This window comes from Erythranthe guttata, chromosome 14 (assembly GCF_056151865.1).
Source record: "Erythranthe guttata isolate IM_541 chromosome 14, IM_541, whole genome shotgun sequence".
Taxonomy (NCBI): Eukaryota; Viridiplantae; Streptophyta; class Magnoliopsida; order Lamiales; family Phrymaceae; genus Erythranthe; species Erythranthe guttata.
The window spans coordinates 10,160,286-10,173,808 of record NC_142546.1 but is presented as its reverse complement, the minus strand read 5'-3'; the positions used below and the strand labels follow the sequence as shown (position 1 = coordinate 10,173,808).

At 35.2% G+C, this 13,523-nt stretch overlaps 1 protein-coding gene across 1 annotated transcript; it reads left to right on the top strand.

The window, feature by feature from the left end:
* The first annotated feature begins 11,640 nt into the window (after positions 1-11,640).
* LOC148765164 (Ras-related small GTP-binding family protein) lies at positions 11,641-11,961 on the top strand. Its single transcript, XM_088812685.1, has one exon. It carries the CDS (start codon positions 11,641-11,643, stop codon positions 11,959-11,961), a length of 321 nt encoding a protein of 106 aa, XP_088668811.1.
* The last annotated feature ends 1,562 nt before the right edge of the window (positions 11,962-13,523 follow it).

Genomic DNA, 13,523 nt, shown 5'->3' with positions numbered 1-13,523 from the left:
ACCTAAATCAATGAGTGATCTAAATTTTTTACCTCCTATAGTACAAGGAATAGTGAACTTACCTGGATCGCCGAGCTTTTGCGGAAGAGGCCGTATAAGAATTGCACTGCATTGCTCTGTGAGTTGGATCATCTCGTTCCCTTGCAATTTCTTCCTCTTTGTCACGAGATCCTTGAGGAATTTCACCCACTTTGGCATCTTTTGAAGGGCTTCAATAAACGGAATATTTATGTGGATTTCCTTCAACTTTTCCAAAAATCTTTGATAATCGCCATCGAGCTTCTTCTTTATAAGCTTCTGAGGATATGGAATTGGAGGGGCTCGTGATTTCACTGTGGATGATAGTGGTTCTTCGTGAGTTGCTTCTTTTTCCCCAATCACGCTCGGCTTTTCGATTACCGTGTTTTGCTTCTCTTTTCGTGGGGCTTCCTCCAATTGTCTCCCATTCCTTAAACTCACAGCGTTGCACTGCTCGACGTTGTTCTTCCGAGGATCTTCCGTATTCGACGGCAGTGCTCCCGATGGCCTCGTGGTTAGCTGGGTTGCAAGTTGACCCATTTGTGTTTCCAGATTTTGGATGGAGGCTTGGGTGGTTGTCATAAATTGCGCCAAGATATTTGCGAGATCACCACCTTGAGGTTGAGCTTGAGGCGGATTTTGGAATCCGGGAGCTGGTCGTGAATAATTAGGCGGTTGACCTTGAGGTGGTGCTTGCCTTTGTCCTTGCTGATTTCCTCCCCACCCAAAATTTGGGTGATCTTTCCATCCCGGATTGTACGTGTTGGAGTACGGGTTCCTCTGTTGTCGATTGGTGTCATGCACATAATTTAGAGACTCCGTTTCGTCTACGCCTTGGTCGGGAGTTTGGACTGCATGGACTTGCTGAGTCTGCAAAGCCGCTACTTGCTTCGATAGCTTTTCTAACTAGCCCATCGTAAAATATTTGCAGTTGGCGCCACTCTTGAAGTCCGTGATTCGGGCACCTCCTTACTAGCTGTTTGAACCGCTCCCACGTCTCGAATAACGCTTCACCGGCTTCTTTTATGAAGTTTTGAATTTCTCTCCGGATTCTCTCAGTTTTTGTTGGGGAGTTGTATGTGTTCATGAAAAGTTGTGCTAGCTGGGCCCAAGATGAGATGGAGTGCGGTGCGCGAGTTTGTAACCATTCTCGGGCTGCGCCTTGTAAGGAGTGCTTGAACAGGCGGAGTTGCAGTGCTTCGGGCGTTACTCCGTTCATCTTGTGGGAATCACACGTTTCGAGAAAGTTGACCAAGTGGAGATGTGGATCTTCGTGAGCCAATCCGCTGAATAACCCATTGTTCTGGAGCATAGTGAGGAGTCCCGCTCGAATTTCGAAATTGTTGGCTTCCATGGGGGGCTGCTGGATGCTTGATTGAAACCCATTGAGTGTCGGAACGGTGTACTCATGCAAGGCTCGTTGACGAGGTGGTGGATTAATTAGCTGGCGTTGCTCTTGCTCGTTGACGATTTCTCTCGCCGCATTCGGTGGGCGTCTTTGGTCACCTTCCCCACGGTTAATCTCTTCTTCCATTGTTGCGGGAGCGTTTTGAGCTAACCGTTGATTTCTCCTGGCTTGCCTAAACGTTCGCTCAATTTCGGGGTCGAGAGGTAGCAAGCTCGTGTCGTGTCCTCTTCGCATAAAAGGTACCTAAAACAAAATAATAAAAATAAACTAATTAAATAAAATAAATAAAATGGCTGAAGTAAGAAAAATTGCTCAAATTTAATATTAGGATAAATAAATAATTTAGCCGTATTCCCCAGCAACGGCGCCAAAAACTTGTTGGGTGCTAAATACCAACACGCAAGTGCACGTATCGCAAACAAGTAGTAAAGTGGACTCGTGAGAGTCGGATGTCGATCCCACAGGGAATACACAAATTACCTAATCCTAAGTACCAAATTCTAACAATTATGATTTTTATCCACCCTACGCAAGTTTGTCAATTTAAATCAATTAATCAATTAAACTAATTAAGAAAACAATAATCACGAGAAAATATCAATACAAAACGGATCTAGGATTTTATCTTCCCCTATGCGATAATTCGTCACCCAATTAAACCTCTATCATGCAAGTTACGATTCCCGATTATTAACCCAAGACACGAAATTACTCATAACCCGCTGTCGCGTGTATTATGAGTCTATTATTCATACACGATTCACTATATGTCTATGCAAACCTAGTATGAATAAAGCATTAAAATAACAAGTCTCGTAAACGGCTACCTAAGGTATTATCTGTATGTCTACGATAATACATGCAATTAACACACTCATCCGGTGAAACCTACTCGAAGGCTCTCCTATCCTTGTTCTAATTATTAAAACAATCTGTCAATCAATTCTAACAATAACATATAGCAACATAAATTAGCTACTTTCATGCGCTAAATAAAATCAAATAGGAGAAATAATCGAAGAATTTAAACTTGCATAATATTAGAAACATAGGTTCGAATCACCACATAGGGTTCCAACAAAATCCTAGATTAAAAAACTTAGCTACTCATGTTCTTAACGAAAAGCATAATTAAAATACGAAAGTTCATAAAAATCTAGAAATAAAAGTAAAGGAAGAACTATGATGAAGATTCGTCAAGTCTTCGTCTTTATTTGCTCCCTTCTCTTGCTCCTAGATTGCGTGTGTAAAAGATAAAAGATAGATCCCTAATTGTGTGTTTTTTGGCCTTTTATTGGGTGTAAAAATATAAGCGGCTGGTTTCCTTGTGTAATTAAACTTCCTTCACTGCGCCACTTCGTGAACCCGGACGGCCGTGTGAGAATTTTACTTGAAATCCGGACGGCCGTCCGGTCTTTAATTCTTCAGAGTTTTGATTTTCTTACTTTTGGACCACTTTTTCTCCGAATTTGCAGTTTTGACCCCAAAAGTTTCCAATTCTTCAATTTGTACCTAAAATACAAATAATAACCATTTTAAGCACCAATTATCGTTAAAACACACCAAAAGCCCCAATTAAAAGGTGCAATTAAGTATAAAAATATACACTTAACAGAGAGAAACATAATACTTTTAACGTTATGACGTAAATCGTTGTTATCGTTATTTTCATGTTCTAAATTCAACCAAACCAAACGAAACCTAGTTTATGTATTAATTATTTCCATCTCTTTCCTCAGGCCAGTTGGCCCATTTGGCCCTATACCAGCTCCGTTTATTATATATGTACGCAGGAAGACAAACAATATTGCCAGATCACCAGAGGCGCAAAATCAAGTACGCATTAGAATACGCAATGTTAGCCTTATTGGACCCCTCGCAGCTAGTAAAGCCGCCTTATTGCAAAGACTTTTCGAGTTGAAACATAAGATGGATTTCCGATTCCGGTCCCACATGATTGAAAGCCTTCCCTTAAATTTCCACAACAGATGGTGGACGAGCAACCCCATTCTCACCTATATCAGCAGATTTAACAGCTGAAGGAGATAATTACTAAAGCCTTCCTCGCCCGGACAGCTCACGACTACCTCGTTCACAGCTCATAACTACCTCTACAAGGCTCAAGACTACCTTTTCAAGGTTCGCCTGAACAAATGATGGCTTGTGTTAAGCGTATATTTTTACACTTAAGTATATCTTTTAATTGCAGTTTTTGGTGTATTTTGTTGATAATTGGTGCTTAAAGGTTTGATTTATTGTGTTTCAGGCACAAATTGAAAAATTAGATAAATTGAGGGTCAAAACTACAATTTATAAGAAAATGTGGACCAAATTGGACAAGTCAACGCCACTGGAACGGTCCATATCTCGAACAGCCATCCAAGAATTACACTTGAAGTCCAGTCGGCCGTCAGAAAAAAGAAAGAGAAAAATAAACCACGGCATTTCTGGCGTTCGTCCGAAATGAAGAACGAATCTCCAGACGGCCGTCCGAACAGGCGAAGTTGCGCAGTAAGGAGTTTCCAATTGTACAAGGAATGCAGTTTCCCCTATTTTTCCCGCCTTATAAAAGGTCATCTCAAGCACAAAGCCAGGAGTCCTCTTTTTACGCAATTTTGAGAACAAAAGAGCAATAACGAAGACGAAGAATTTGAAGACTTCAAGCATAGTTTTTATCTTATATGTATTCTTTTTATTTAGCTTTAAATTTAATCTTGAGTAGCTAAACTCTTTATTTTTACGATTTTATTTTGAACCCTATGTAGGATTTATGAACCATTTTCTATGATTTATTTTTTATGCAAGTATTAATTCCTGATTATTTATTCTACTCGTTTTATTAAGTGCATGAAACTGGCCACTTTATGTGCTTTTCTATTATTGTTAAACGCATGAATTTGAAGATCGGTTCAATAATTAGAAATTGGGTAGAAGAGATTTTGTTGTAATAACTTAGAATATAGTTAATCTCTTAGGTAGCCATTATTGAGTTTTGTGCATTATGTTGTGTTCTAGATTTAATTGTGTAGGAATACAGTAATTCAATCTACAATATTAGAATCGTAATACACGCTAGCATCTCTGATTAGTAATCCGATTTAATAACTTGCATAATTGAAGGAATTGGGGAATTATTAATCACATAGGGGGAAGAATAAAATCCTAGGTTTGTTTACTTTGATAAATCTTCGTGTTTAATTGCTTTCTTGCTCTTGCCTGTTTAATATAGTTAAACCAATCTTCTCTCGACCGTGTAGGGTGGACTTGATCACAATCAGTAGAATTTAGCGATTAGAATTAGATATTCTAATATTCTCTGTGGGATCGATATTCGGACTTAGTTGTCCACTATATTACGTGTTCGATACGTGCACTTGCGTGTAGGTAAAATCACCAACAAGTTTTTGGCGCCGTTGTGGGGGAATATTTTAATTATCTATTTTATTCTAACTCTAAATTTGAACAATTTTCACGATTCACTCAAAATTTTGATTTTTTATCCAAAGAAGCAAGTGAGGCTAGGGCCAAAGAAGCGAGCGCTAGGGCAAAAGAAGCGAATACTAGGGCCAAGCGAAAGAAGTCGGTCCATGGTCGTGTGCTAATCCATGATGTTTATTTTCTCTCGAAATAAACATCTATGTATTTTCTTTTACGTAGATTAATAAATTTGCCTCATTTTTTTCGTTGGATTGATTATTAATGTCTATTTATTTTTCTCTATCTAGGTTTCTATCATTTCTATTGCATCAACTATCACTTAAGTCAATTTTGATCGTGAATATGTTGTTATTTGGTGAGAACTTGTAATGCATTCACACTTGTAAGCATATTCGGTGAAACTATTTATTGTTATAAGTTATAACAGTAAAATCATATGAGGAAAAACAATGTAATCGAATTTAAAAATTTACAAAATATTATTTTTATTTTGGAGGCTAAAGTGATACGGATTTAAGAGGGGCTCAACATTCTCTCCGTATTCTCGGTGTGGATTTTATATTAGATGCGTTTTAAATCGAAGTTGGAAATTGCAATGATTTTTTTTGTCAGAATTGGAAATTTTGGTTAAAATCGGAGTGTCCTATATATTCCAATATTCGGAATTGTCCCGCAAGTGATGGCCTAATGGTTGGAGCAAGTGAGCATGTGTCAATCCACCCAGGTTCTAACCCCCTTGTTAATGGTCGCTAAGTCAAGCTTGTCACACATGGTTAGCTCAGTGTGGTTTACGTCTCTCGTATGTTTTAGAATGGAATATTCCATCCAATAAATAAAAGAATATGTTAAAGTTAACTAAATTATAGAACGAAGCATTGTATTGAAATAGATTGTAGAGTTGAAGAATGATAATGACACAATTGGAACATGAGGGACTAAAGTAAAGCTAGATACTAAGATGAAGGAGTGTTAGTGAGATTTGGCCTATATTAAAATTCATATTATGTTACATGGTCATTTTCTTTCTCGAATAAATTTTACGTTGGTTTGTAAAAATGTCTACCTATTTTATAACAGTGAAAAAAAATTCATCTTATATATAAGATGCAATTAAGAATTAATATATATAAAAAAATTCTATGTCTAGGGGCTTGTGTTACATAATTCGATGACATGGATTCTGGCTACATAACTCGGATCTTGGATTGTGGACTTTCATGATTCATAACCTAGAACTATTATTTGGCCTTTTTTTTTGCTTTGCTATTGATCGGAACTCGTTTTTGGGTTGATGACGTGTGCCTGATGTCAGCTTCCAGCTAGGAGTCTTGATCGGTCTTCGTTCCTGCAACACCGGAGGGGTTTCCCGATGTAGAAGCTCCGAGGATCAAGTCAGTTTTTATTCAAAGATAATTGATTGTAATATGTAAGAGAGAGTATAGAAAATGACGGTTTGAGTGACTCCGTCTTTATGATACTTGGCTGTCAAGAAATAAGAAAACTTGCCATAATTCCTCTTCTTTGGGCGTGCTAGCTAAGACTTTGGGCCGAGTATATGGGTCTCAACTCGAATTAATACATATGGGTCGGTCACAAGGCCTAATAGAAGTAGAAAAATCCAATCGAGAATCCAATAAATTTGGTTCGGATCAACTATTTATTATTTCTTGTATGTTTTACGATTATAACTACTTAAAAGGGGAGAACATAGCTTCTACTTGGAATTGTTGAGAACTACATGTTTTAGGATAAATTCTATTTTCTTCCATTATACTATGGAGCGACAGTATCGGTTACCCGTACCGATGTGGCCATTAACATTTGTTTTCACACGGTTGGCCAAATCGTTATGTCAAACCTCCGAAATTACAAAAAACGCATACCTCCTAGTTGAAACAATTATTGTTGGCATTGATTGTTCTCAACAGTATAATGTAGTATCAACCCCAACCCCCTTCATGGTCATGTACTCTTATATACCAAGCCTACATATGTATGAGACGCCAAAAGTAGTGGAACTTAGCTTCATCCAAGTATAAGTGTAATTACTCTTCCCCGTCAAAAATTCGAACAAAATTATTTCAAATGCGTAAACATCACTCTTTATAATGTAGTCAAGATTTATAAAGAGCGATCAGTTCTTCATAAACTCATAAACCAATAACCTCTCATCCATCCCTCTCTTCACAATAACCGACCAACCTAACCAAATGCGTGTGATGAAATGAGACTGGTATAATTTCGAATCAAATGCATTCTCTTCAATTCTCTTGATATTTCTTCATTTTCGGACCCAACTCTCTTCTCTTAATAACGATTTCATGGCCCTTAGGTAGTTTCTCTGTGTGGATGACCCCAAACACCCAATTTTAACTATTGTTTTCTTTTTGCTATACCTATATTTTAAAAATGATTTAATTTTATCCAATCTTATTTAATCAATAAGAATGAAAATAATGAGATGCTTTAATATTAAACAACAAAATTAGGCTTTTATATTCAAGAATTGCCTAGAAGACAAAGGAACATGCCTATAAGCGTGGTACTAGACTATGTTGTACTGGTGATCATGAACAGAGAATTGAGGAATGATAAAGATAAGCGAAGGACAAAAGATGTTGGTGTTTTTGTAATTTTGGAACCTTGATCAAATGGTCTCAATAGTCTGAAAATCAACCTCAAGGATGCATGCATATTGGGAAAATTTTACAACCGCATGGAGGGTAAAATGATGCCATCCAGAGTAAAAGGGGAAGGGCGTTACTTAAAATGATCCTACCATTTACGTAAGTGTAAAATGTGTTACCCTTTAGTAATTATTTAGCATCCTATCAGAACACCCATGAAATAGTGTAAAGAATTCTCCCAACTCGCAAGTGTTGTATCAAAAGTATGATTTTTATTATTAAAATAGATAGAATAATTCTCTTTACTATCAAGCCAGCTGAAGTTTGGAGATCGAAATATAATTATCTTACCAATTTTTATTAAATTCAAATTATCATTATTTTCATTGTTATTTATTGAATAAGACTGGGTACATATTTTATAATATGTAGGTATACAAGATTGTTTAATTTGCAAATTGTTGAGTGTAGATTTTACACTCAATTTATACTTTCTGACGAGAATTTTTGTGGAGTATTTATCGATATAATGGTTCTTAATGATTGTTTATTGTATTTAATTTGAAGATTCGGAATGTTGGAGAATGAAACGATCAAAACCAGGTCAAAACCGAGGAAACATGAAAGAAAACATGTTCGGAGGTTGAAAATTGGCCTGAGACAGTCATGTGAGATCTGGCCTATTTTTGACATGGCCGTGTGAAATGTTGAATTTTGGCAGAAAGTTTAAAAATTTGTGACGATCGTGTGAGATTTGTTCTGATCTCACATGGTCGTGTGAAGACACGCGGAAAAGCATTTTTGAGTTTTAATTGCACAAGGAAATCCTGATCTTCTACCAAATTGGAGCACCAATTTAAGGGCAAATACAAGCACGAATATGACTTTTACACAATCTTAGAGCAAGAAGAGCGAGAGAATGGAGAATCGAAAACGAATACCTGACAAATATTCATCATAGTTCTTCCTTTATTTCTCTTTTCTGAATCTATGTATGTTATTATTTTTATGATTTTTTCGCTTAAGAATATGAGTAGCTAAACCTTTTAATCTAGTATTTTGTTTGAACCCTATGTGGTAATTTTGAACCTATTTTTCTAATAGTATGCAAGTTTAATTCCCTAATTGTTTCTTCTATATGATCTTATTTAGTGCATGCATCTAGCTAATTTATGTTACTATGTGTTATTGTTAAAATTGAATCGACAGATCGTTTTAATAATTAGAACAAGGATAGAAGAGCCTTCGAGTAGTCATCACTGGATTACTGTGTTAATTGCATTTGGTATTGTAAACATACATATATCACCTTAGGTAGCCGTTTATGAAACTTGTTAGTTAATGTTTTATTCGTAATTGGTTTGCATAGACATATAGTTAATTGTTTATGAATAATATACTTATAATACACGCAACAGTGAGTTAAGAGTAATTTAGCGTCTCGAGTTAACGATCAAGAGTTTAATTTGCATAATAGAGGTTTAATTGAGTGAAGAATTATCGCATAGAGGGGCGATAGAATCTTAGGTTCTTTTTTAATAAATATTTTCTTGTGTTTATTTGCTTTCTTAGCTAGTCTAATAATTTAGATCGTAAAATCTTGACAAACTTGCGTAGGCTGGATAAAAATCATTGTTGTTAGAATTAGGTAATTAAGATTAGGTAATTTAAGTATTCCATGTGGCATTGACATATATCCGACTCTCTCGAATCAACTTTTAATAGTTGTTTGCGATACATGCACTTGCTTGTTACGATACATGCACTTGCTTGTTACTATTTATACCAAGACAAATGCACTATAAAATAAATTTTGATTCGAGATGGTTTAATATGTTGCAAACATACATGTCTAAAAATTAACGGTATATTACAGTTTTACATCAATACAAATGATCAAGATACGCACACATACACGACATATAATATATATATACATAAAAGATATGTAAATATATGTATATATATAATCATTTGAACTTGGGTGCAGGTCGCATGTCTGCGATTCCGATCCCACGACGAGTAGTGGGGAAGATGATGAAAAGAAAGCTGAAGAAAATGCCAGCTGCCAATGGCAAATTCATGACAAGTTCATCCAAATTCACACCTCCGAGAGGAAAGAAACAGTTTCGTACATCACTGTAGCAAAATGAAAACACCAAGAACACAAACAAAGAAACAAACGCATGAACAAAGTCGATCATACTTATGCTAAACCTCGACAAACATTCTGTACTAGCACTTTTATCTTCTTCTTCTTCCAACTGATCCACCATCGTTTTGTCGTCTCTCGTAGTATTGTCCTGATTCAAAATGTAGAAATCCTTAAGTAGCAACAAATTCTTATCTGTGATTTAAACAAAAAAGAAATACTTATACAAAGATAATTTTATTGAATTAAAAATAAATATTGCGGGTTACAAACTCTAATTTAATCATCTGATTCTTCTCTCATGAACAATATATGGTTGACTTTGAAAGTTCGTAGTCGGGTCGTTGACTTGATCTTCTCCGGATTTGATTTTGAATTTGAATAACGTTTTCCGAGGGTCTTGCGACTTGAATCTCGGATCGAAAGCAGAACTTTGACGAATTTTGATTTGAAGATGTTGGAGTTCTTGATGGATTTCGCCCTTTAATCTTCCTTCAATCCTGATTCGCTTTAACGTCTTGATTTGATGAAGAACACCTCCAATTTGATGAAGAACGCCTTTAATTTGATGAAGATGACTTGAATTAGATGACTTCAAAATTGTAGAGAAAATTTTCTCCTAGAGTTTTTCTTCTTCTTGAGTTCTTTTTTGAATTGTGTAGAGAGGGTCTCTATTTATAGTAGTAGAATAAGAGTCCTAGATAAACCTTCTTTAATGATGTGGCACGATTTGATTGGCTCTTTTTAAATTGGTATTTATCTCTTATAACTTGGAAGAGAGGAAATCATCCTATCGCCGAATAATTAATTGATAATTATCTCTTATAACCTGGAAGAGAAGAAAAAATCCTATTGGCGAAAGATTAATTAATATTTATCTCCATGACTTATTTTACAAGATACCATCAGCGTCGTCCGTAGTGCCCGACTTGTACTTCAACGTGCAGTCGAACTCCACCAAAAATTCTTGCCATTGAGCTTGGTTCGGGGACAACTTTGTTCGAACTTGGAAGTAACTCGTTGCAACTAATTGGTTAAAACAATAGTTACAATATTTATTATTTTCAAATTAATAACAAATTATGTGTATTTAATAATGTATTTTTAAATAATCCTCCATAACTGAAGAAAAAAAAAAAAAAAAAAAACTGATCTTTTAACTACCGGTAGTAAAATTGTTTTGCACCAAATTAAATCGATATGATGGTAGAAAATTTACTGGCAACATTAGGAAATCCACACTGCTAATTCAACGTCTTATATTCTACCTAAACTCGTAAATGTTATTTCTGGATTTTTGTCTTATTTTTCGATTTTTTTCTTATTCTATTGTTACACCTGGCTGATAAATTCAATATAAAATCAAATGCGATGAAATTTGTCAGCTGCAATATATATGTTAGTTATCTAAAATGCACATTTTATTAGGCGAGAGAGATAATTAAAAGATAATTGCAAATGCTACCTCAATAGATAATCGAATGATTCAGCAGCTATTGTCATTGTCAATGTGGATTGTGAGAACAATGGTAACAACATATGTGAAGATTGAGAAAGACAAAGGGGATCGATACCCCGTATCTCCAATATTTTTGTTTTAAGTTTCTAAATTTCATCTTTTCGGCAAAGATTTGATCAGTACATAAAACCCAACCCCCCGCGCGCATAGTAGTCAATACATACAAAATTCAATTCAACTATTTCATAAGGAAAAGGGGGCCGAACATTGCGAAAAGTTCAAGCAATGGGTGGTTATAGTTTATTTCAATTTTAATAGAAACTTCATTGTTAATAATTTCGTGGCTCAAATTGTTTTTTTATAATAATAATTTCTCAATGACTTTTCATGCTGATTGACATAATTCATTAGAACTTTAGGAGCATTATTTGTTTTTTCAGCATCAGTGGATGTCTGTATATATAGAATTATAACTGTATGTTAAAATTCTTATGCTATATTGTTTAAGTGGAGTTGTAATGTTTGTGCAGCTGTTTAGATGGATGCTGTCGTTTATTTAGTGGATGCGTATGACAAGGAAAGATTTGCAGAGTCGAAGAAAGAGCTCGACGCTCTTCTCTACGACGACTCGTTGGCTAACGTTCCGTTCTTGATATTGGGCAACAAGATAGATATTCCGTATGCTGCATCCGAAGAGGAGCTTTCGTACCACTTGGGTTTGATGGGCATCACTTCTGGCAAGGGTAAGGTTAACATTTCCGACTCAAATGTACGTCCGATTGAGGTTTTCATGTGCAGCATCGTTCGCAAGATGGGTTATGGAGATGGCTTCAAATGGGTCTCTCAGTTTATCAAGTAGAAGGCATCCATCCCATCCCATAAATCCGTTTTAATGATGTTGTTTTTATTTTTTTCTTTAAAGATTTACAATTCGGTTTGTCGTTGTTGTTTGTTTTGAAATGATTAAATTTTGCTTTGTCCGATTCTCGATTATTAGACGTTTGTTGATCGTTGTGCGTCTGAAAACATGATTAATTTTCTATGTTTACTAAAATCTGTTGGGTTAAGCGTGTACTAGAATATTAGTTATTGAGACTCAATTGTCCTTGATTTGTTTTGTATTTTCTTCTAGTAGAGAACACTACTTGGAATGAATCAATTGTCCAAATAGCACTGATAGGTATATTTATTCTTTACATTGCAATTAAATGGAATATACGTTGTTTTCTTTGTGAATGATTTTGAGTTCGGGGGTGTTTATTGCAGGCGGATTTTAGTTGTTGCAGGTGAAAATATTCTTTATTTTGGCCAAAAAAATCAGACTCTCTCTCCTTTCTTCTCTTTTTACACCAACTTCATGCACTTATATCTAGCCGAATTCAATGTATTGAGTTCGGCTAGATCTAGTCGAACTCAAGGTTTTTTTTTATTTGTTTTTTTTTTCCTTATATTCGAAATATTAAAAAAACTAAAGTAATGAGTTCGACCAAAACAAGTTGAACTCAAGGAGTGGAGTTCGGCATTATTCTGTTGAGCTCATGCACTTCTTAGGAATTACTTGTTTGGCTATGGCATATGTTCTTGCTTTCTCATATTTGCACATTACTCGACTTTGTACCCGATTTTATCACAGTTAGGTTCCGAATATGGAAATATGCTAGAAATAAAAGTTGTAGCCCATCAAGTATTGTTTTGGATGCTGCTAGAATCAATCCATATAGAGTCCGTATGTTAAAGTTACGATGGTTACATCTAACACTGTCAAAGCTGAAGTATGAAAGTTCAACACATTCTTGTTGAACTCAGTTGGTTGTAGTTCAACCCATGGATGTTGAACTCAATATTTCAAAAATAATAGATTAATTTGAAAAAAATAAGAAAAAAATATTTGTTTTAGGAAAATATTCGGGACAACAATATATACAAATAGAAATTGAATTAGTCCACAAATAACCCACTTAGAATCGTTTTTTTTTTTAAATAAAAAAATAATAGTGATTTTTTTTTGGAAAATGGATAATTATTATTATCTGATTAAGTCGAATAAAAAATTAATCCGTCAATAATAATACAAACATTATCACTTACAATCCGAAAACAAATTATACTGTACTCCAAACATAATTCAACATTGTCACTTACAATCCGAAAATAACATAAAATTCGTCCATAAGTAATACAAACTTTGTCACTTACAATCCGGAAACAAATTATACATTACTCTACACATAAACCAAACACTGTCTCTGACAATCCAAAAACAAATTATACACTACTACAAACATAATCCAAACATAGTAACTTATAATCCGAAAATAACTTAAACATTCGTCCATAAATAATACAAACATTGTCACTTAGAATCCGAAAACAAATTATACATTAGTCCAAACAGAAGCCAAACATGTCACTTACAATTCG